Genomic DNA, 24,000 nt, shown 5'->3' with positions numbered 1-24,000 from the left:
CCGTAGAATGACCCCTATATATTTTAGGCTATAAATATGTGGCTATTACAGCTCCCCTTTGAAGCTCTTGTGCTTTTCTCCTTTTCCATCTCTCCAATCCTAATAAAGTTATGGTGACCGAACATGGACTGCGGCCGAGGGATGTTTTGCTCGTTTTGTGGCAAATGCATGAGCAGCTTAACGCTGTTTTGCTTTACGTGTGGTCTGTGTTTGGAGTTTCTAAAGGACGCGAACCAGACGGAAACACAGGGGACGTCTCGACAGCTGGACAGTGTTAAGCTGCTCATGTGTTTGCCACAAAACAGGCAAAACATCCCTCGGCCACAGTCCAAGTGTTTCACACTTTGTAATGTTGTTTTGCACTTCCCGGCCACCGTATCATGTAGCTAATGCTAGCCATAGGCTTGGATGAAGGAACTAAAAAAATACTTCGGTGTTCATTTGTACATCCAAACACTGAGCAACTGCCATGCTTCGCTCGTTTGCAAGCCATGACGTCTCTCGAGGAAAAGAAAATATTGCACTCGCTTCGCACAGTAGTAGCTCATTTTCTCATGGCTGAGCAAAGCAGAGAAAGGGGAGGTAACCTTTCCCCGTATGACGACATAAAGGGAAGATTCCAGATTGGACCATCTGAGCTTTCATTTTCTCAAAGGCGAAGCAGGATACCCAGGGCTCGGTTTACACCTATCGCCATTTCTAGCCACTGGGGGACCATAGGCAGGCTTGGGGAACTCATATTAATGTTAAAAAATCTCATAAAGTGACATTTTCATGCCATGGGACCTTTAAGTCATTGATCAGAAATTATTTATTTTTTAGTGAGCGAATGTTTAAAAACGCTAACTTGATGGCATTACTTTGTGTCTCAGCAATATTAGTTTGATGCGTAATAGGCCGCAGATTAGATGGGTCAGCCGTACAGCTTGAGAAGGCCTTAGACTTTCTATCACGTGATAAAACGGAGATAGAGAAAGCTACAGGCACACTGGGTTCCCGCTTATTCTGTAAAAACAACATTTGTGAAAGTTGCTGCTATCATAGCGGGGACCCGACACATATCACTGAGAGTAGCTATCAGTTGTTTTTGGTTCACCTACACCAGATGGAGGAGGGTTTGGGCCCTGGCGTTGTGGCAGCGGTCGAAGAGCTCTCGCAGGAGGAGGAGGATGAGCTGGGTCCACAGGCTTTGGTGGTGGTGGGGCCCGCCGTTTTTTAGTTGATATCTGGGGGCTTGCAGCGAAAGAGTGGGAGAGTTTGGTCCCAGCATACACCAGATCCTCCATTTTCTGTGAGAAGCTTAGAAGTGGGAATGCTGGAGAGAGGGATAGTGTGTCTGGTGAGATGGGCTCTGGTGTTTCCAGTGGCTGTGATTTGTTGTCCTGGCTTCCCTGGCTGTTTTCCAGAAAGTCGTCCTTGGGTGCTGAGTCTTGGAGCTGTTGTGATTCGTCACAGTCTGTCTGTGATGAGCTCTGAGGGCAGGGCTTAGCCGGGATGTCCATGAGCAGTGGTTGTTTTGGCTGCGTGGTGTTATCAGTGTCCTTGTGGGATGTGTCAACCACATGATGACTCGAAAGCTGATATGAAGTCCTGTGGTCACTCATATTCTGTCCATGTGTGTGTGTGCCATTCAGGTTAAGTGGATTGGCACACACTACTGAACGGTGACGGAGGGAGAAATAGAAATTGTCCTTTAGCACTCTTGCACCGAGTTTGTTTGGGTGGAGGCCATCTAGGTTAAACAGTTGTTTATGGCCCCAGAAAAGATTGAAGTTGTCGACGAAGTTGACTCCTTTTATACCGCAGGTTCTTTATAGTCATGTATTCAGCCCAAGCAACCGTGAAAACTTGTTAGTTCCCCTAGCTGGGACTGGTCCACTGATGAACGACTTTGAAATGTTTCAAAGAGTTCACTGAAATCGTTCTTAAGGAGTTCTGATTGCTCTTTCCGAATATCATTCTTCCCCACATGGATGATGATTCGATTTGCCATCTTGTGCTTCATCAGAATGTTCCAAAGTTCCTTGTTCACATCAGAGAGGTTGCTTGAGGAAAGCAGCATATAGTTGTAGTCCTGCTACTGATGTTTCTGATAATAGAGTCACCCACTATCAGAGTCCTGGGCTTGGCTGCACTCTGAGCTGAATGCCGCTGTCTGCTCGACCTCGAGTGCCTGTTAGTAGCAATGTTTAGTTGAAATAGAAATCTTTTAAACATTATAGATAATTTTACTTTCACTTCTGAGCAATTTGAGAAATCTAATGCATCCTTGCTTAATAAAAGTATTAATTTCTTTAAAAAAAAATGTTAGTCTAGTCTAGCTCAAGTTATGCAAAAACTCCTGTTAAAATCACTGAAGCTACGAAATAAATCTTTTATTTACATCGTATCTGCAGTGTTGTTTATGATGAGGGAAATCGCGAGCACAAAGAATTCAATCTGTGAGCGTGCACACTCAACAACAACTCCAGAGTTTTCATTGCTGACTAATCTGAATGCCTCTGATTGGCCATTGCATTCCTAAAATCAACAGAAATGTGTGTAATTGGTTATCAGTGCTGTAAAAAACAATACATAAAAAGCAATCTGTTGCAGTGTGTGCGAATCAAAATATAATTCTGTGGATAGACACTTTTCATTCATTTTCACATTTAATTTTAATCATGACAGCCACAAGTGATTATTTAATTGGTGAATTTGAGAGGCATTTTTGTTAATTTTGGTGGCCTTTTTGCTACAAGGCCCCACTAAAGTGCCCCTATTATGGGTAATGAAAGGTTCATATTTTGGTTTTGGGAGTCCCCATCAACAGGTTGACATGCATGCAAGGTCAAAAAACACAATGCAAAGAATGAATTTGCATTTTCATTCAGACCAACGCAAAAAGACCAACAAGTGGGCGGGCAATATGCTAATGTTTCATGTTGACGTCAACCTGAAACGGCTTGGGATTCGTTTAAAAAAAAAAAAAAAAAACTAGTTTCAATGATTCAGAGTCGACTCGTTCTTTTGAGAGACAATAACTTTATACACTGTGCACTTTCAGATTTAAAACTTTGCAGGACGTTTTCATTCACTTAGAGCTGTGTTACACAATGCATGAAATGTAATTTTCAAAAATCCATAATAGGGGCACTTTAATATCCGACCCTGTAATGTATATTAATATTGATTTGATACTTTAGTGATTTGATGCTTTAGTTATTTAACCTTGCTATAGACACATACATGCATTGTTTATCTGTGACTGTTTTTACATTAAAGCATGTTCCTTGCTAAATCTTACTCTTGTGTGTTTTACAGATGTGGCAAAGGCATTCTCCTGCCCTGTAGATTTGAGGGAATATCCACTGTACTGCACTGTTGTGGCCTATCTTACTGACCTCAGCACCATCAGAACAAGATTAGTGCACCGTTTCTACAGGTACACACTGTCCTTTAGCTTACTGACCTCAGCATCATCAGACATCAAAATGAGTGCCCTCTAGGTCTTCGCAAATACAAGTGTTGGAGTTCTCTCACGTGTCTCTGTATGTGTAGGCGGATCTCAGCACTAATGTGGGAGGTGCGTTACATTGAACACAACGCTCGAACATTTAATGAACCGGAGAGCCCTATCGTCAAAGCAGCCAAAACGGTCAGCAGCGTCCTGCTGCGTTTCATCAGGTTAGAGAACATGCAGTCACTTACACATTCATATCGGCTACGATCCCTCTGGTTCACCTGCTGAGCTCAGTGATCATGTGATTCACTGTTAATGTGCATGTGTCTGCAGGGATCAGACCTGTACTGATATCTTGGATCTCTACAATAAGATGAAGAGCGAATTCAGCAGCGAGGAAGAGGTAAGTGTGTGTGTGTGTGTGTGTGTGTACACGCAGAGAAAGTATGGTCTGCTGACCCAGAACCACTGTGACCAAAACTTTTGGGCCAGCTACAGCCTGCTGTATATATTTTAGTATTAAGTCAGGGGTGTCCAAACCGGTTCCTGGAGGGCCACTTTCCTGCAGACTTCAGCTCCAACCCTAATTAAACCTAACTGATCAACTAATCAAGGTATTCAGATTAACTAGAAACTTCCAGGCAACTTGGAGCTAAACTCTGCAGGATTGGACACCGCTATATTAAGCAGAGGAACTCTTCATTGTCTCTGTTTGCTCTGTAGGAGACTGTGGATGTGGACTCGGATACTCCTGGCACCTCCACTGGTCAGAGGGTGAGAAAATTCAGCTTATAATTTATTTACTATGAAGTGTTACAGTACTAGGTGTGTTTTATTTTTTGTTTTTTTTCTAACCTCTTCCACCATTTTCAGAGGTCCAGTAACGCTCCTCAGAAGCGTGGAGTGGTCCTGGATATCAACGCATGGCATGGACAGTGCAAAGAGCTTCTGAGGAGAATGATGGCAAGCTCAGATTCAGAGCCTTTTCGTCAACCTGTTGACCTCTTCACCTACCCGGTACCTCATTCTTCCTGCTACGCTCTTTCTTCAGTTACCATCACTTTTTGTTCACTCCCTTTAAAGGGGTCATCGGATGCCCATTTTGCACTAGTTGATATGATTCTTTAGGGTCTTAATTGAAAGCCTATAACATACTTTAGTTAAAATTTCTCAGTGGTAATGTAAAAGTCACCTTTTTTACCCTGTCAAAATGAGCTCTGTTTTCACTAAGCTGTTTTTTTGGTCCATGTTGCTGTAAATGCTAATGACTCTGCTGACCCTCTTTTCCGTGGGGTGACAAGCAGCGCTGTTCAATGATTTAGGCAGATCGGGGATCGGCGCATTCCCTTCAAAGCGAAAGTAACGTTAATACTCTGCATCTTCAGCGGCTCAGATGTAGGGAGTAAATGACGACTGCTATATTCATTATTACATCCAACTAGGGATATGCCGGTATACATTTTTCATGTTGCGATTAATTGCTAATGTTTTTATCACTGTATACGGCAAAAAAAGTGTTGTCATATTACAGTATAACAGGTTTAATAACTTTTTTCCTTATAACAAAAATATCTGAACATTTAAATGCAATATAAAGAAATTATATAGTTAGTTATAAAGTTAAACATTTTACACAGATTAAAGTGCAAAAGAATTAAAAGACCAATAGGTATCACTTTACATTAAGATCTCATTAGTTAACCTTAGTTAATGCATTAACATTATCAATGAGCAAAAGCTACATTTGCTACAGAAGTTATTCATCTTTGTTAAAAAATAATACAACTCTAAGTTCATGTTAGCTCGGGTTCATTTAAAAAAAAAAAAAAAAAAGTTTATAATACAGTTTATAATTATTTTGATTTTAACAATGTGCTATTAAATATTTTAATTACCTAAAATTAATAAACGTTTAGAAGAATTTTTCATTAGGAGTTTAACTAATTAATTAACTAATGTTAACCAATTAACCAATTTAACCAGTTAATGGGGAAAAGTATTCTTAAAATGCATTCAAAATTCTGAATAATTTTAATAAATAATTGTTTTCAGTATTTTGAAGTGCCCACGATAACAATACCGTGCATATTCATTATCGTGATATATCGCATTACCGAATACCAGCACACATCTACATCCAACAACAAAACACCTCAGTCGCTTAATCTGAGACATCTTGTCTTCCCCTGCACCGGAGTCGAAACAATGGCGGACAGCTCTCAGCTCACTCAGGGAGGGTCTAAGGTAAGACGGTCTTGTCAATCAACTATCATGGGAGGGGCCTGTACAGAACTACCTCATTCTGACAGGAATCTCAGAACAGCCTGATTTTATAAAAACCACTAGGTGGATTTTTATCATTATAGGATGGATGTGTATACACACTTCCAACACGCATTTGTTCAAACAACTTGAAAAGTGAATTTTGCATCCAATGACCCCTTTAACATTATGCTTGTCACTTCCTGTTTTCCATGTTGAAAATCATTCCAACCTAATTTCTCTTTCTGTCTATGTATCAGGATTATCGTGATATTATAGACACTCCTATGGATTTAGGCACAGTCTCTGAGACCCTGATGGGTGGGAACTACGAGAATCCCATGGAGTTTACCAAAGACGTGCGGCTTATCTTCAGTAATTCAAAGGCTTACACGCCCAACAAGAAGTCTCGAGTAAGATCAGAACCCATTTTTCTAGCTGTTCAATGAACACACTCAGCACGTTGATAGACAGACATTACAATTAATTAATTACTTGGGTGTATTCATTTTCAGGCTTTTTGAAAGAAATAAGTACTTTTTATTTAGCAAAGACGCATTAAATTGATCAAAAGTGTCAAAGACTTTGTTACTTTAAAAAAAAAAAATTAAATTAATACACATTCTTACTGTTTTACTGTATTTTTTAAAATCAAATAAATGAAAATAAATAATATTACTGACCCCAAACTTTTAAACAATAATGTATATGGTTGATAGACATTTTGTTTTCTAATGCTGTTAGAAGTACTTTTGTATAACTAAAACCGTATATTTCTGTCTTTTTAATATGAATTTGCAGTCTTCCTTGGACTGATTTTTTTTTTTTTTGTCTGCCTTTATGCAGCTACGGGAAAATAGTCAGAGAAGGTTTAGGCCTTACAGTTGATCCACAGTATGACTCTGATATCGTTTGTTGTTTAGATCTACAGTATGACTCTGAGTCTCTCGGCGTTCTTTGAGAATCAGATCATTCCCATAATCTCAGACTACAAATCTGCAGTTCAGAATCAACGTAGGAGTCAACAGAGACTCAGTTGCAGCAAGAGATTACAGAGCTCCTATCCCAACAGGTAAAACATGAACACCCACTGTCAAATCCATAGTACCGAGTGCACGTAGATTTTTCATTTCTTTTTACCCTTTTTTTAAACCTGTGTGTTTCTGCAGCCCCAAAGGGAAACAGAAATCAGGAAAGAAAACTTCCCAGGTGTCTGCAAAAGGCCGCTCACGGAAATCCTCTCAAGGTAAGAGAGTTCGACATGGATTTTCTTTCCAAATTGGGGCTGTCTAAAATCAACCACTGGAACCAAATTGGAAATGATCATAATAATGCTGAATTTAGTTTATATGCATTCTAAATAAAGTGTTCACTTCTTTCACCAGATTTGAATGTTGCACAAGTCGATGAAGACAGTCAGCCATCCTCTTCATCCTCATCCTCCTCTTCCTCGTCTTCCTTATCCTCTTCATCAGAGCAGGCAGGAGCCAACAGAGTTACGCGCAGCCGTGTTACACCAAACAAATCCTCAGGTACACACTCATACACAAACAAACATACTTTACCTTTCAAAAGCATGAGTTCGGTAAGATTTTATTTTTTAAAGAAATTAAATCTTTTATTCAGTAAGGATTTTTTCATGGGTTTCTGTTTTAAAGTTGTTCTTTTGATTTTTTTTTTTTTTAAGTAAGAAAAAAGTATCACAGTATCACACAACAAAAAAGTTGTTAAATAAATTAAGCAGCAAAAATAAATTAAGCAGCAAAATAAATGGTTCTTGAGCAGCAAATCAGCATATTAGAATGATTTCTGAAGGATCATGTGACACTAAAGGCTGGAGTAATGATGCTGAAAAATCAGCTTTGCCATAACAGGAATAAATTATATTTTTAAATATAACAGTTGTGTAAAATTGTAATAATATTTCACAGTATCACTGGTTTTACTGTATTTTTGATCAAATAAATGCATCCTTGGTGAGAATAAGAGACATCTTACTGACCACAAGCTTTTGAATTGTAGTGTATATTGCAAAGGATTTGTTTTACCTCCAGTTTGACCATGAAATTGTGTCCTGTGTGCTTCTATATATAGATGGCCATGGCTTACTGCCAAACGGAGGTCGAAGTTCACGTCGGAGAGGGGCCACGTTACCTGAAGAGGGAGAGGTTTCTGAATGCGAGAGCACCAGCTCATCATCATCCTCAACATCCGCATCATCGTCCTCTTCTGGAACCTCGTCGTCTTCGTCCGAGAGTGACAACAGCGGGGCTGAAGTGGGCGGCTTTGCCGACGGCGGCGATCACGACTACAGCAAAGCCCCGCAACACACAGAGAAAGGCAAAGCGGCAGTGGCCTCCATCGATAACACAAAGCGAAAGCGCAAAGGAGAAGTGCAAACAACACCTGTGAAACGAGCACGGCGAGCGAATGAAAGAGAGGAACCAGAGGAGGACCCTGAGGAGGAACCAGAGGAGGAACCAGAGGAGGACCCTGAGGAAGAACCAGAGGAGGACCCTGAGGAAGAACCAGAGGAGGAACCAGAGGAAGAACCAGAGGAGGACCCTGAGGAAGAACCAGAGGAAGAACCAGAGGAGGAACCAGAGGAGGAAGAAGAGGAAGAGGAGGAGCTTGATGAGGAAGAGTCGTCGGAGGAGGAAGATGATGTCATTTCATCAACAAAAACTGGAAGTCAGAGGTCAAATCAAAGGACTCCAAAGTCAGGGCGGGTTAATACTCGTAACCAGGGTCGAAGGACTGTTCTGTACAACGATGACTCTGAGGATGAGGGGCCGACGACAGACCCACTGAATCTAGGAATGTCGCGGTCTGGAAGGGTCCGTCGCATGACTGAACGAGCAAGGGTCAGCCATCTTATGGGCTGGACACATTGACCTTTTATGATCTTTACACAGGCTCACTACAGCGATACTGCAGGGATTTTGTTTTTAGTTCTGTCTTTGTGATTTGTTTTTGTTTTTTTACTGATGTTGTTGTCTCCGAAACTTGATGTTCATGACTCTTCCTGGACTGTGGTGCTCTCTCTTCTCTGTGGCTTTCACGGAAACTACCACGCCATCAAATAATCAGCCACCTCTGCCTTATTATGGTCCAGAGCGGAAAAGAGTCAACTTTCCTCCCTTCTTTCTGTGTTCATCCTCTCTTCCTCCTGTTTGGCTTTGATTCTTTTGGTTTCTGGCTTCTTTCACTCCAAGGAATCTATTCTGTCAGAAAGATGGTGCTGCTCCTCTCCTCTCACATTCTCCATCTCGTGTTCTTTTGGTACCCTTTTTTTTTTTTTTTTTTTTTTTTTTTAACACAGGGTCATTGAGAACGCTTAAGTTTACCATGTGATTCAACTGACTTGACTTTACTATTCAATCAGGTTATGCATTTACCTCTGTTCAATAATATAATCAATTTTGGTGCAACCTCTGAGATGCATTAACTACTTCCAGATCACTCATGGTAATCCTCATCCATTTGAGCACAGACAAGAGGAGGATTATGGGAAATGTAGGAGAAAATGCACTTCTCCCTTCTCCTCTTGTTCAAATACACAAAAACACTTCAGACTGTTTTTACAGAATATATTTATATTTTTCCACTCTTGTATGATACACTTTAATTCATTCTTATCTTGCAGAGAACATTAGTATTGATAATGTTTGCACATTTTATGTCAAGTATATGTGGCAGCTGATTGGTGGATGTGAGGTGATGTCTGAATCCTAGACTCTGACTGGTTCAGATATAATGTAAATTGAAGCTATCTGAAGAGCAACAGACTGTTTATTTTCTCACCTTTTTTATTTTACTTTTTGCGATTTGTTTTTTTTTCTCTATGCCATTATCATGAAAGACTAAAAAGGCTGTTATGTTTTAAACAAGGAAGACAACAAGAAACCCTCTCTGAAAATCTTCTCGTGTGATCATGCAATCAGTGGTATGTTTCACTGGTGTATTTTCAGGATGATGAAGACAAAGCATTATAAAGTTCAATCTGAGTTTGGTTTGTGGTGTCAAAGGCTGTGTGCAAAAAATATTTTTTAAAACATTGGTACATCTCTCTCTCTCTCTTTCTTTCTGTTTTGCCCTTCTCTTATCTTCTGCTGTTTATCCCTCTTTCTCACTTTTGTTTTTCTCTCTTTTGCACTATTTTGGAAAGTTGGAAGGCACCCTCGCCATCCAACCCCTAAACTGCTTGTCCTTACCTGTTTGAAAGATGTTTTCCAGCCAATCAAGATACAGCATTAACCTCTTCAGGTTCTGTGGCGTTCCCTTTGTTTAGAAAGGAGTTGACTAGATGAGTTAATTTTGTCTATCCATTTCTTATGGGTTTTTTTTTGTTGTTGTTGTATGTATCAGGGATCTGTTGCCATGTTGTGACAGCCTCGATCTGTTCAGTGACAATAATAGTGAAGATGGTCATGATGTTAGATGTCATTAATGTATGTCTTTTTTTTTTTCTACACATTTTGGATTGTTTTTATAATAAAGGTGTAAAACTGTGATTAGTCTCTATCTGATCTCTTCCAGCCAAAAGGACATTAATGTAGATAAGACTAAGATGTATTATTTATTTATTCAGAAATAAATATATATATATATATATAAAAAATTTATTTAAAAAATGGATCAGTTTCCGTCAGCGCGATATCTTTCTCTTTCGCTGTTTTGCCCGTGACGTCACCGCGATCGCTGACCTGAGCGCATGACTGTGACATCACTCCAGTTGTTTGGAGAAGCCGGAAGTGAATTCAGGAAAATTACAACAAACGGAGCGGGGGACAGTTAGTGATCCACACGAAGAGCTTGGCAAAGACTGGACTGAAAACTACTGGCGTCTAATCGTCACACTTCCTCAAGAAGCAGCAGCCGAACCGGATTGTAATGTCCAGCATGGAAAGTATCCTCGCGGACTGGAGTGGTCGGGCCCGAGATTCACTTTGTAGATGGGACCATAATCACTTTTACTGAGAGTTATTTATGGGTTTAACTCTGTGTTGGCAACATAGGTCACTTTACATAGCCGTTGTATCAAACAACGCATTTGTGGGATTTCCTTTCTCGTCAGTGGAGGTAGAGATTGATTTAGAGAATCGCTGTTGGTATGTAGCGTAGTAAAACGATGTAAATCGGAAAGTTAAATAAGGGCGTGAGCTCCCCGTAAGTTACTGTTTTTAATTTTCTCAGTCTATACAGTTAAAGGTGATTATTTTGGTAATTGCGTTTTCAAAAACATCAAGTTCCGCCAGGTACGAATGGGACGTAGAATTACGTAATGTCGCCGCCTGTGTTATTTAGGTGAACTCTCAGCCCAGCCTGTCAGACTTGTTTGTTCAGTTTCTAGACGGTGTACATTGTTTGTTTACAGTGTCGTTGTTACAGTGTTGAAGGTATCGGATAATAACAAAAACACTACGGTGTTTTTTTTTTTTTAAATCTTTCCTTGACTTTTGACTTCAGAGAATTTGTTTAACCTCAAGTTTGCAGCCAAAGAGCTTCAGCGGAGTTCCAAGAAATGCGACAAAGAAGAGAAAGCAGAGAAGGCCAAGGTCAAGAAGGTAAACAAAAACAAAACACACATATCCACTGAATGGCATATAGACGCTACGTCCATTCAGAGAAAGTAACTTTATCATTAGCATTGTCACCCAAGACATTTACATAAATGCTGAGGATTTTGGAGCTGCTTTATGACTATTAAGTTTTGCATAGTAAAAAAGTATTGATACATTTTACTTAAGAGAAAGTAAACATATTGTCAAGAATTATATTAATCTAAAAGTCAAAATATCTAGCTAAAAACATACTTGAGTGAAAGTTTTTAAAAAAAAAACAGTTTTGACCAGTGTCCCAATGAACCACTGCTTATGTCTGTGTAACTTAGGCGGTCCAGAAGGGCAATATGGAGGTTGCCCGGATACATGCAGAAAACGCCATTCGCCAGAAGAACCAATCAGTGAACTTCCTCAGAATGAGTGCAAGAGTGGATGCGGTGGCTGCGCGAGTACAGACAGCAGTCACCATGAACCAGGTACGCAAACTGCTTTTTTCTTTTAAACTAGATATAACCAAGTAATTATCCAGTAGATTTAACAGTTAACCTTTGATTTGTATTCTCCAGGTCACCAAATCTATGGCTGGGGTGGTGAAGGGCATGGATGCAACCCTGAAGAGCATGAACCTTGAGAAGGTGAGAGAACGACGACTTTGTTCTTGAAGCATTTTCATTGAGCAGCTCATAAAAACAATGCGGTAATCTGATTAGACTGGCAATATTAATTTCCTGTGTTCTGATTGGTCAGATTTCAGCTCTAATGGAAAAGTTTGAGCGTCAGTTTGAAACTCTGGACGTACAGACGGCTCAGATGGAGGACACAATGAGCAGCACCACAACACTCACTACACCACAGGTGATACATACACTCACTGTAGGTCAGATAAACACTGACATAGTTGTTTTTCCGTTTGTGACACTGTGCTGTGTTTTAGGGTCAAGTCGATGCTCTGATGATGGAAATGGCGGATGAGGCTGGGTAAGAATATTTCAAATGCTGAGATTAATTTATTTATTTTTTTAAGTAGATACTATAATGCACACACTACCATTTAAAAAGTCTGGGGTCGGAAATACAGTAAAAACCGTTATATTGTGAAATATGATTAAAATATAGAATAATTGTTTTCTATTTTTATACATTTTAAAATGTAATTTATTCCTGTGATGGCAAAGCTCTTCAGTGTCACATGATCCTTCAGAAATCATTCTAATATGCTGATCTGGTGTTCAAGTAACATTTTTTATATGAATGGTAAAAAAGAATATGCTACTTAATGTTTTTGTGGAAACCGAGGTTATTTTCAGAGTTCTTTGATTAAAAAAAAGTTTTTAATTTGTAACAGAAATGTTTTTACTATGCCTTTTTGGGTCAATTCAATGCATTTGCTCAATAAAAAAAGAAGTTAATTCCAAACTTTTGAACAGTTGTGTACTATTAACAAAGACTATAGAATACCCAAGACATGTCACTCGTATAGTTTTGAATTGGGAAAAATGCAACGCTCAATATGGCCGCTCAATCGCAGGAAGCCCCGCCTTCTGAATGAAAGAGCCAATCACTAATCGGTAAGGTCAGCGCGTCATTAGAAGTCCCGGTTGCTATAGAAACAGTCAACGTTTTGAGACGTGCGCTTAGAACTGCGCACTGGCTGATTTACCCTGAAAAATAAGCTTTTTATAACCCTATTTGAGCAAAAGAAACAACATTTATGACACAGTTGTTGTCAGATTTCTTTGGTGATTTCAAATATGAAATTTAATTGTAAGCTTAGTGAACAGGAGCTGCACTTGGATGCCCGAGAGGCGTTTCAAAGATGGCCGGCGAGTGACATGACTTGTTTTAAAGAGACTTTGCTATTAATTATTACTACTACTAAATCATATATCAGACTATGATTCAATTATTGATTGACCAATATTCAACCCAATTTAGGATAAAAACCAATATCTGTATTTGTGTGTTTAGGCTGGACCTCAATATGGAGCTTCCTCAAGGTCAGACAGGATCAGTGGGAACCAGCGTAGCATCAGCAGAACAGGTATTATAACACACACATACTTGAATATAGAAATATGGACAAACTCATATCAGATATGTACTCTAATGGTTTTATATTTGTCTTTGTCACTATAGGACGAGCTCTCTCAGAGACTGGCCAAACTCAGAGACCAGGTTTAAGGAGAACCGGGTGTGTGTATGTGTGTGTGAAAGAGAGAGACTCTGTATATGCAAGTTTGTAAGAAACATATCCCCTGTTTACTGACCCCCTGGAAATATTGGCCTCATTGCTTATTTGTGTTTAGTTTTCTTTGTCTGCAGTTGAGGATGGGTGTGCAGCTTTCATTATCCACAATAACACAAAATTACAAATATTACGTGGTAACGCTGCTGGCATCAGGTTAGTTCTGGGGTCCTGCTCTGAACTCAGTAATAATTGAATTAAAGATTATTATACATTTCTTTGTAATAGTGCTCTTTTTATTTGTGTTCATGTTTTAATACCAGCTTGTCTTTCAAATACGTTTTATGCCAGTGTAGCTATGAACCTACACCAGCGTTGATATCAGACAAATGTTGAGTAAAATTGTGATGTCTGTTTCTTCCTGCTGCACACATGGTTTGCCTCTGCTTCGATGGATTGTGGGAATTTGGGTAACTTAAAATGCATGTGATCAAGATGATGATTTGAATAAAGTCTCATCATTTTGTCCAAAGCAGTAAATTCCCCAGTTTATCAGATTATTTATGTCTTGTGTCTTTAGAGGAACTGATCTTTATGTTCATTTATTTTATTTTGGTTTATCCAAAAAGTGTAAAAAAAAAAAAAAGCTTTTGGCAATGTATGGCTCGATCAGCTGGCTCAAATGAGAACATATGTTTGCGTGTATATAAATAAAAATTTTGCAAATTCTTTTCTGTTTATGACTGTAAGCTATTTATTAGGGAAATTATTTTTTCTCCAGAGCATCAGCTGACATGCTGATTCTCTGATATTATGATGATACTGGTTTTCAGATTTGGTAACTGTGTGATTGGCCTGTTGGGCCTTGAGTCACAACATTTTGTTGTGACGATTTGATTGGTCCACTGAGCTCATGAGTTAGAACAGTGATAGGTTTTGATGTTTTGATTGGTCCGTTGGGTTCAGAGTTAGCAGGGCTGAGCAGCTGTTACTGGTACACTGGATCTGGAGTCCAAGGAGAAATGAGCTGCTCAGAAACCAAAACCAAATATATTAAGATAATTTCCCATTGGAGTCTTACCTGATTTTGTGTGGGCACCTGTAAATATGCACACATTTATTGTAGAAGATAACCTATCAGAATCCTTGTTTTCATGCAGAGACACATAAGAGAGATGAAAAAAACACGATTAAAAACATTTTTAATCAGATATATATTTATGACCCTGGACCACAAAACCAGTCATAAGTAGCACGGGTATATTTGTAGCAATAGCCAAAAATACACTGTATGGGTCAAAATTATGGATTTTTCTTTTAATGATAAAAGAGTATGATTTAAAGATAATGTTCCATTAAGATATTTTGTAAATTTCCTACTGTAAATATATCAAAACTTAATTTCTGATAAGTAATATGCATTGCTAAGGGCTTCATTTGAACAACTTTAAAGGCGATTTTCTCAACATTTAGATTTTTTGCACCCTCAGATTCCAGATTGTGTATCGGCCAAATATACCAAGAAACTGAACCTTATGACTGGTTTTGTGGTCCTTGGTCACCTATAATGGAATATTTGTATTAATTTGTGGAATTCCAAGATCATTTAATTCATATTTCATCGACTTCATCTAATCCATTTAGTTAATCTTTGTATCTGTCAAAGGTGCATCTAAAATTTGCATCTTTTCTGTGGAAGACCATATAATGTTTGTCCGATCATTGCATTCATTCTGAACGTCCCACCTGTCTGTCAAAGTCGTAACAGGCTGAGCCAGAAAGTGTTAAGCCAGTATGGAAAAATCCTGTTACAGAAGTGCAAGGCAAAATTTAAAGACTTCATAATACACAAAGTCAGACAACAAGGTGAAACGAGGGTAAACTCTGGCAGTGTTTTTAAAAGATGGAGGAATTTGAAGTAATGAAAACAGCTCTTGTCCATGCAATTTTGCAACTGTGTAATGTTCGGTGCTCATGAAAAAGTCACTAATTTATGTGTCCATCTCTCATTTTTTCTCCTCCCATTCTCTTTTGCCCTGCCCCTGCATACCCAGCCTTTCTATCTCACCCGCTGTCTCTCTCTCTACCTCATTTGCTGGAGTGACTTCCACGCAAGAGATGAGAAAGTGAGATGTACGACCAATCATAGTATTATTCTGTTTACACAGAGATCATAAATAGAGAACGGTACATTTCTAGTATGAAGATCAGTGTTGAGCATAAGGATGTAATATGGACCAACATTCCCGAGTTTTTGGGGATCCTAAAGAAGAGGAGCCGCTGAAGGTGAGTCAGGGAATTTGTCTTAGACATGCACATTAGAAGTTCACATTCATCTCTCATACATAAGTTTACATACACATAATTTATCATGAACAGATTTTTATTGACTAAGAGTTACAACATGGTTTCATTCATTTGAATAAATTATAATATCATATATTAAAATAATATTTTGTTTTCTTAAATTCTTAATATTTATGGCAAGTTGTTTTTACAGAACAGTCTTTAAAGAACAACATATTTACAGCTTTCACAGTAAAATAAAAACAAAGCAAAAAAAATATATATATATATATATATATTCCAAAAATACTTCAAAAGTGTTTTAGTTAAAGAGGACAATGATCTGTGCTTAAGATAAAACTAAAACTCTAGCAGTAAGTATGTGTGTGTCTTAAGAATTTGTGTTAGCAACCATGATTCCTCATGAGACATTAGCTCTGTGTGTTTGTCCTCTGGGAAGAGTTGTGTGTCACTCTGTGTTCTGTGTTTCTTTAATGATGTGACAATTAACAAAAACATTGTTAATATTCACCTAGACATGGCACCATCCATCCATCCATCCGTCCGTTAAGCCATCCATCCATCAGTCCCTAAAGTCGTTGCATCATTAACCATGAGATCATTCCTCAGTCCGTAGTTATTAAATCTCTCGCTGTCCTTCTCTCCCTGTTCTGTCTATATCTTACGGTAAGCTGAGGTGATCGTCATAGTGACCACGTTCCCAGGTGAGAAATGTTTGCTGATAACTCCCCTGACCTGCTGTCTCTCTGCACTTCACCACTGGCTCCTGAGAAGTCTGAAGGGCCATGTTCTGCTGAAATCTAGCGAGCATCAGTGGAATGTAATGGCACATGCAGTGACGAGATCGCACTAATGCCTTTGGGGATCAAATCTGGCCCAACTGGGGATGTCCACAAAAGTTAGCTAACTCTTAACAAAATATCCCTTTGGAGACTGTAATGTTTGTAACAAACTGTTCATTGTATTATTATTGTTTTATATATCTAACTTTATATAAAAGCTGTAATGTATGGTGTGTAAGTAAAGGTGTGTTGTGTGTACAGTATGACGGGCCAGTCAGCTAATGAGGGGTCTCCCTGCTCTCATCAGCTCTCTGTGCAGACTCAAGAGGACGAGCAGGACCGAGCAGAGAGTGTGCTCAGCAGGTCAGTGACTGTGTGTAGACTTGTTTTTCCATCTATGCAATGACAATAAAACCATTGTGGTGACCTAGCTTGTGGTCCTCCTGAAAGAAGTGTCATAATGGGACAAAGCAATTTCAAAAATCTACTTTTTTACTCTACTACTCAAAATTGAGCTTGAGTTTGTATCATAAACTTTAAACCACTAACTTTATAAGGATCTACAAACCCGATTCCAAAAACGTTGGGACACTGTACAAATTGTGAATAAAAAAGGAATGCAATAATTTACAAATCTCATAAACTTATATTTTATTCACAATAGAATATAGATAACATATCAAATGTTGAAAGTGAGACATTTTGAAATGTCATGCCAAATATTGGCTAATTTTGGATTTCATGAGAGCTACACATTCCAAAAAAGTTGGGACAGGTAGCAATAAGAGGCTGGAAAAGTTAAATGTACATATAAGGAACAGCTGGAGGACCATTTTGCAACTTATTAGGTCAATTGGCAACATGATTGGGTATAAAAAGAGCCTCTCAGAGTGGCAGTGTCTCTCAGAAGTCAAGATGGGAAGAGGATCACCAATTCCCCCAATGCTGCGGCGAAAAATAGTGGAGCAATATCAGAAAGGAGTTTCTCCGAGAAAAATTGCAAAGAGTTTGAAGTTATCATCATCTACAGTGCATAATATCATCCAAAGATTCAGAGAATCTGGAACAATCTCTGTGCGTAAGGGTCAAGGCCGGAAAACCATACTGGATGCCCGTGATTTTCCGGCCCTTAGACGGCACTGCATCACATACAGGAATGCTACTGTAATAGAAATCACAACATGGGCTCAGGAATACTTCCAGAAAATATTGTCGGTGAACACAATCCACCATTCCATGCCATTCGGCGTTGCCGGCTAAAACTATATAGGTCAAAAAAGAAGCCATATCTAAACATGATCCAGAAGCGCAGGCGTTTTCTCTGGGCCAAGGCTCATTTAAAATGGACTGTGGCAAAGTGGAAAACTGTTCTGTGGTCAGACGAATCAAAATTTGAAGTTCTTTTTGGAAAACTGGGACGCCATGTCATCCGGACTAAAGAGGACAAGGACAACCCAAGTTGTTATCAGCGCTCAGTTCAGAAGCCTGCATCTCTGATGGTATGGGGTTGCATGAGTGCGTGTGGCATGGGCAGCTTACACATCTGGAAAGGCACCATCAATGCTGAAAGGTATATCCAAGTTCTAGAACAACATATGCTTCCATCCAGATGTCGTCTCTTTCAGGGAAGACCTTGCATTTTCCAACATGACAATGCCAGACCACATACTGCATCAATTACAACATCATGGCTGCGTAGAAGAAGGATCCGGATACTGAAATGGCCAGCCTGCAGTCCAGATCTTTCACCCATAGAAAACATTTGGCGCATCATAAAGAGGAAGATGCGACAAAGAAGACCTAAGACAGTTGAGCAACTAGAAGCCTGTATTAGACAAGAATGGGACAACATTCCTACTTGAGCAACTTGTCTCCTCAGTCCCCAGACGTTTGCAGACTGTTATAAAAAGAAGAGGGGATGCCACACAGTGGTAAACATGGCCTTGTCCCAACTTTTTTGAGATGTGTTGATGCCATGAAATTTAAAATCAACTTATTTTTCCCTTAAAATTATACATTTTCTCAGTTTAAACATTTGATATGTCATCTATGTTGTATTCTGAATAAAATATTTAAATTTGAAACTTCCACATCATTGCATTCTGTTTTTATTCACAATTTGTACAGTGTCCCAACTTTTTTTGGAATCGGGTTTGTATATAAGGATATAACTTAAGTATGTGACATAACTGAATATTGAATATTTACATAACTAAAAATAAATGTTTAACTCATTAATTCATGACTAATTAATGCGATGTAACAAAACACTGCTCCTAACTTTGGGGTCAGAGATGTTTTTTTCTGAAAGCAAGTATTTTTTCATTCAGCATGGATAGTAAGCATTATAGAAGTGATTTAATTTATTATTACAAATTATTTCTACTTCAAATAAATGCTCTTCATTTGAATGTTCTATTTATTAAAGGATCTTGAAAAAATGTGAGACAGTTTCCACAAAACTATTAAGCAGAACAACTGTTATCAGCATTGATAATAAAATGTTTTTTTGAGCATCCAATCAGCATATTAGAACGATTAGATGAAATTACGTTTTAAAATATCTTAAAATGGTTATTTTCATTTGTAATAATATTTCACAATATTACCGCTTTTACTGTATTTTTAAACTGAGACTTCTTTTAAAAAACATTAGAAATCCTACTGCCCCCAAAGCGTACATTACTGCTGATTTCCTTTGTTTTACTGACTTTGAATAATATTTTCAAAATTTAGCCACCCATGCTGCACTGTAAAAATTAAGGCAACCAGCTTCAGCAGATTTTTGAGTTTTCTTGTTGTTTCCAGTTTATACAACAAAAAGTTGAGAAAACTCAAAAATCTGCTGAAGCTGGTTGCCTCAAACTTTTAAGTTTTCCCAACTTTTTGTTTTTTACAGTGTGTCAATATAACCATATTTAACATTTGATTCCTCGATATATTGCAAATCAACTGTAAACACATTCCTTGCTTCTATGTTCTGTATCCATCTTTCCGTTATTCTCTCAGGTCTCACTCTGCGTGTGACGACACCTCGTCTGAGCTGCAGCGAGTAGCTGCCCTTGAGCCTCAGGATGCACCGTCCAGAAACTCCTTTAGAGGAAGAGGAGCCCTGTCCAGGTTCAGGATCCATACAAACATGCACATACACATTCTCACGTGTGTCTGGATAACAGCTTTCTCTCTTGTGTTGCCAGGTTGGTGAGTCTGGTGGTGACTCTGAGAGACTGGGCACACAGGAGTCTGACAGAGGAGGAGGAGAGACCCGATTCCTTCCTAGAGAGATTCCGGGGACCCGAAGTACGAGCTCCACCCAGTCGAAGGAGCAACAACCAACCAGACGCAAATGGAAACACTAAGGGAAACACAAAGTAATATGACACAGATAGACTTTCGTTTATTTGTCTTTTTTAAAAAATGGAATGACAAATGGACAATAAAAGCAAATAATCTGCATATAGTCGGAATAAATTTGATAAATTGCATTACAAATTTGTGTTGTTTCACAGGAAGCAATGGGAGACATTTATAGTTTCTCCCTCTGATGATATTTACTACTACTGGCTGTTCTTCATCGCCGCTGCTGTGCTTTATAACTGGGTACTGCTTGTGGCAAGGTGTGACTTCTCACCTAGTCGTTCTCCTTTACATATTCATCACTACCCTTTGTTAATGTGCACTTAATAAACCATTAAGAGAGCACAGTCCCCTGTGTTGGTGTGTTTGTTTTCTGGCGTAACTAATTACTACAGTGCTGCAACGCTCTTTCGTTACGCCTGTCAGTCTTACACAAACAGAACAGCCCTCTGAGACCCCTGCTTGACTAACTGTACAGATGTGTGTATGTGCTGGTTATCTATGTACAGTAGTTATGGTTCTCATGTCCTTTCTCTTTCTTCCTCTGTGTGTATAGAGCATGTTTTGATCAGCTGCAGACTGAGAATCCTGTTGTCTGGCTGGTGTTAGACTATTTGTGTGACTTTGTCTACATACTGGATTCATGTATGCGGCTAAGGACGGGTATATATACGCACACATACTCAAAATTCCTGATTTATATACCACATATGATCCCAACAATTAGATTAGCTTAGTGCCTTCACTCATAACAGAAACATTATTTAGGAAATCAGGCTTCATATTAGCATTGCAAAATCTTGTATTGCATTGCATTGGGAAGGAAATGTAATAAACTGCAGTTAAACATTTGATCAGTTTATGCATTCATTGGGAATTGAACCCATAACCTTGGTGTTGCTAGCGCCATGCTTGACTGTATGAGCTATAGAAATGCATGGAAAAATCAGTGCTGAACACAAATAAAATGCAGCTAACTATTTTAGTTGCACTTTATCGGTTGTATAACTAATTGTGAATAGTTTAAAATGAAAACTTTTAAGAGACAACCCTTCCCAAATCTTTTGTTTTTGCCATCAAAGGCTGCGCATCAAATCAAAACCAGTATTTTGCCACAAGTTCACCTGTCAATTAATGAGGCTAATAATAGTACAATATTTAGCTCAGTGTTTGTTCCATGAGATCACACTTCTAATTTTTTTATGTGTTTACGAAGTTGTCCATTTTCCTATTCAGGCAAAGTCAAGTTAGAAAAAAATTGTATGTTGTTGGGCTAGTTCATGTTTATTTAAAGTTGAATGAAATAACGATTCATCCTATGGACATTTTAGTTCATGTACAATAAAAAGAATTATGACAGACAATTTATTGAATATATTGTAAATTCTTTACTCAGACTCCCTGTTGAAATATCCAGCATATGCTGGTTAGGTATATTTTGAAGCATGGCTGCTGGTTTGAGATGGTTTAAGCTGGTTTAAGCTGGTCCTTAGCTGGCCATGAGCTGGTTTAAGTTGGTCATGTGCTGGTCCTGAGCAGGAGCTAGTTGCTTAAGACCAGCACATGACAAGCTATAGGACCAGCTTAAACCAGCTCAAACTAGCAGTAACCAGCATATGCTGTTTTTTCAACAGGGTCAAACAACATTTGGTCCTTCAGCATCTTGAAAGCTGAACAATGTGCAGATTTTTATATTCTCTGTATTCTGGAATTACCTCTCATAAAGAATTTTATGCCCTCCCAGGTTACCTGGAGCAAGGACTTCTGGTGAAGGACTTGGCAAAACTCAGAGACAGCTACATTCACACATTTCAGTTCAAACTGGACGTTATCTCCATCCTCCCCACAGACCTGGCATACATCATCTTGGGCATCAACACACCACAGCTACGCTTCAACCGCCTCTTGCGCTTCTCTCGTATGTTCGAGTTCTTTAATCGGACGGAGACGAGAACCAACTACCCAAACATCTTCCGCATCTGGAACTTGGTTCTCTACATACTGGTTATCATCCACTGGAATGCCTGCATCTTCTATGCCATCTCGAAGTCTCTAGGTTTTGGGTCAGATCAGTGGGTTTATCCCAACATCTCATCCACAGAAGAAGGAGCTCTGAGGCGGAGCTACATATACTGCTTCTACTGGTCCACGCTGACACTCACCACCATCGGTGAGATGCCACCACCCGTACGGGACGAGGAATATGTGTTTGTGGTGTTCGATTTTCTTGTTGGAGTCTTGATTTTTGCCACCATTGTGGGCAACGTGGGTTCCATGATTTCCAATATGAACGCCACACGGGCAGAGTTCCAGGCACGGATTGATGCTATTAAACATTACATGCACTTCCGCAAAGTCAGTCGGCATCTTGAGACACGTGTCATTAAATGGTTCGACTACCTGTGGACAAATCAGAAAGCAGTGGATGAACAGGAAGTCTTAAAGAATCTTCCCGACAAGCTACGTGCAGAAATTGCTATCAATGTTCATTTATCTACTCTAAAGAAAGTGCGCATCTTTCAAGATTGTGAGGCCGGGCTGCTAGTAGAACTGGTTTTAAAGCTGCGCCCCCAAGTATACAGTCCTGGTGACTACATCTGCCGAAAAGGAGACATTGGAAAAGAGATGTACATCATTAAAGAGGGAAAATTAGCAGTTGTTGCTGATGACGGAGTGACACAGTTTGCATTGCTAACGGCTGGGGGTTGCTTTGGCGAGATTAGCATTCTTAACATTCAGGGCAGTAAAATGGGAAACCGCCGGACGGCTAACATTCGCAGCATCGGCTACTCTGACCTCTTCTGCCTTTCAAAGGACGACCTTATGGAGGCCGTAACCGAATACCCAGATGCACAGAAGGTTCTGGAGGAGCGTGGAAGGGAGATTCTGAGGAAGCAAGGGCTTCTGGATGAAAGCACCGCACAGGGAGGGTTGCTCGTCATGGATACTGATGAGAAGGTCGAACGTCTGGAGGGCTCACTGGATATTCTGCAAGCACGATTTGCACGGTTGCTTGGGGAGTTCACAGCCACTCAGAGCAGACTGAAGCAAAGAATCACAGGGCTTGAGAGACAGCTGTGTCACACAGGCCTTGGGCTTGTTTCAGATCAAGAGATGGACTCTGAAAGTAATGGTAACACGCCACGAGCCAACTCGACTACATAGATCTGCACATCCGCATCATGAAGATTGTGTGAATCTATGTCACAGGATTATATTTATAGCTGCACACAAATTCACATTTACGGACATTTGCTTCTTCAAACATGTTCCAACAGCCTCCAGCTTTTAGACTGATTTTAGACTTGGTTTTTCCAAGTATTGTCTTTAATGAGTTTTTTTTTTTTTTAAAAGGAAGATACCATATTTCATTTTCCTTAAATGAAAATGAGGCTGTGAGGGAAGTCCTTATATATAGCCTACCACCAGTGTTGTTATTGTTAACTAAAACTATGAAAAAATGATCTTCTAACTAAAATGATGCTGAAATAAAATCTAAATTCACCCATCCATTCTCCAAACTGTTAGGCCTGTATTAAATTACAACCCGAATTCCGGAAATGTTGGGATGTTTTTAAAATTTGAATAAAATGAAAACTAAAAGAATTTCAAATCACATGAGCCAATATTTTATTCACAATAGAACATAGATAACACAACAAATGTTTAAACTGAGAAATCTTACAATTTTATGCACAAAATGAGCTCATTTCAAATTTGATGCCTGCAACAGGTCTCAAAATAGTTGGGACGGGGGCATGTTTACCATGGTGTAGCATCTCCTCTTCTTTTCAAAACAGTTTGAAGACGTCTGGGCATCGAGGTTATGAGTTTCTGGAGTTTTGGTCTCATTCTTTCCTGATATAGGTTTCCAGCTGCTGAAGAGTTTGTGATCGTCTTTGATGTATTTTTCGTTTAATGATGCGCCAAATGTTCTCTATAGGTGAAAGATCTGGACTGCAGGCAGGCCAATTCACCCGGACTCTTCTACTACGAAGCCATGCTGTTGTAATAGCTGCAGTATGTGGTTTTGCATTGTCCTGCTGAAATACACAAGGCCCTGAAATAGATGTCGTCTGGAGGGGAGCATATGTTTTACCT

At 39.2% G+C, this 24,000-nt stretch overlaps 3 protein-coding genes across 5 annotated transcripts in view; all 3 read left to right on the top strand.

The window, feature by feature from the left end:
* brwd3 (bromodomain and WD repeat domain containing 3) overlaps window positions 1-10,211 on the top strand; it is a 35,756-nt gene extending 25,545 nt beyond the window's left edge. For all 3 annotated transcript variants that reach the window (XM_058775683.1, XM_058775682.1, XM_058775681.1), the window contains exons 31-40: window positions 3,304-3,424; window positions 3,541-3,666; window positions 3,776-3,845; window positions 4,166-4,216; window positions 4,316-4,459; window positions 5,965-6,117; window positions 6,628-6,776; window positions 6,874-6,950; window positions 7,090-7,236; window positions 7,799-10,211. In XM_058775683.1, coding sequence (XP_058631666.1) covers window positions 3,304-3,424; window positions 3,541-3,666; window positions 3,776-3,845; window positions 4,166-4,216; window positions 4,316-4,459; window positions 5,965-6,117; window positions 6,628-6,776; window positions 6,874-6,950; window positions 7,090-7,236; window positions 7,799-8,598 — 1,838 coding nt within the window. In that variant the 3' untranslated portion in view covers window positions 8,599-10,211. The remainder of the gene's footprint in view (window positions 1-3,303; window positions 3,425-3,540; window positions 3,667-3,775; window positions 3,846-4,165; window positions 4,217-4,315; window positions 4,460-5,964; window positions 6,118-6,627; window positions 6,777-6,873; window positions 6,951-7,089; window positions 7,237-7,798) is intronic.
* Window positions 10,212-10,421: 210 nt separating this feature from the next.
* On the top strand, window positions 10,422-14,182 carry chmp1b (charged multivesicular body protein 1B). The gene is made up of 8 exons (XM_058775697.1): window positions 10,422-10,613; window positions 11,174-11,271; window positions 11,598-11,744; window positions 11,835-11,903; window positions 12,016-12,123; window positions 12,203-12,246; window positions 13,237-13,309; window positions 13,405-14,182. The coding sequence occupies exons 1-8, from the start codon at window positions 10,598-10,600 to the stop codon at window positions 13,447-13,449; spliced, it is 600 nt and encodes a 199-aa protein (XP_058631680.1). The 5' UTR covers window positions 10,422-10,597; the 3' UTR covers window positions 13,450-14,182.
* Window positions 14,183-16,113: 1,931 nt separating this feature from the next.
* On the top strand, window positions 16,114-23,598 carry cnga2b (cyclic nucleotide gated channel subunit alpha 2b). Its single transcript, XM_058775698.1, has 6 exons — window positions 16,114-16,905; window positions 19,552-19,662; window positions 19,740-19,913; window positions 20,052-20,159; window positions 20,456-20,562; window positions 21,644-23,598. The coding sequence occupies exons 1-6, from the start codon at window positions 16,805-16,807 to the stop codon at window positions 23,062-23,064; spliced, it is 2,022 nt and encodes a 673-aa protein (XP_058631681.1). The 5' UTR covers window positions 16,114-16,804; the 3' UTR covers window positions 23,065-23,598.
* Window positions 23,599-24,000: the final 402 nt, after the last annotated feature.

Source organism: Onychostoma macrolepis, chromosome 05 (assembly GCF_012432095.1).
Source record: "Onychostoma macrolepis isolate SWU-2019 chromosome 05, ASM1243209v1, whole genome shotgun sequence".
NCBI classification, from domain to species: Eukaryota; Metazoa; Chordata; class Actinopteri; order Cypriniformes; family Cyprinidae; genus Onychostoma; species Onychostoma macrolepis.
Note: the sequence above shows the minus strand (reverse complement) of the source record. Positions and strands in the feature narration are given on the sequence as shown.

Bases quoted from the DNA above. Each gene is read 5' to 3' on its own strand.
- chmp1b (XM_058775697.1), top strand. The intron at 12,124-12,202 runs GTGATACATACA...GCTGTGTTTTAG, and splicing joins CAACACTCACTACACCACAG to GGTCAAGTCGATGCTCTGAT. The intron at 13,310-13,404 runs GTATTATAACAC...TTGTCACTATAG, and splicing joins GCGTAGCATCAGCAGAACAG to GACGAGCTCTCTCAGAGACT.
- cnga2b (XM_058775698.1), top strand. From the start codon at position 16,805: ATGACGGGCCAGTCAGCTAATGAGGGGTCTCCCTGCTCTCATCAGCTC. The intron at 20,160-20,455 runs GTGTGACTTCTC...CTGTGTGTATAG, and splicing joins TGGGTACTGCTTGTGGCAAG to AGCATGTTTTGATCAGCTGC. The intron at 20,563-21,643 runs GTATATATACGC...ATGCCCTCCCAG, and splicing joins ATGTATGCGGCTAAGGACGG to GTTACCTGGAGCAAGGACTT.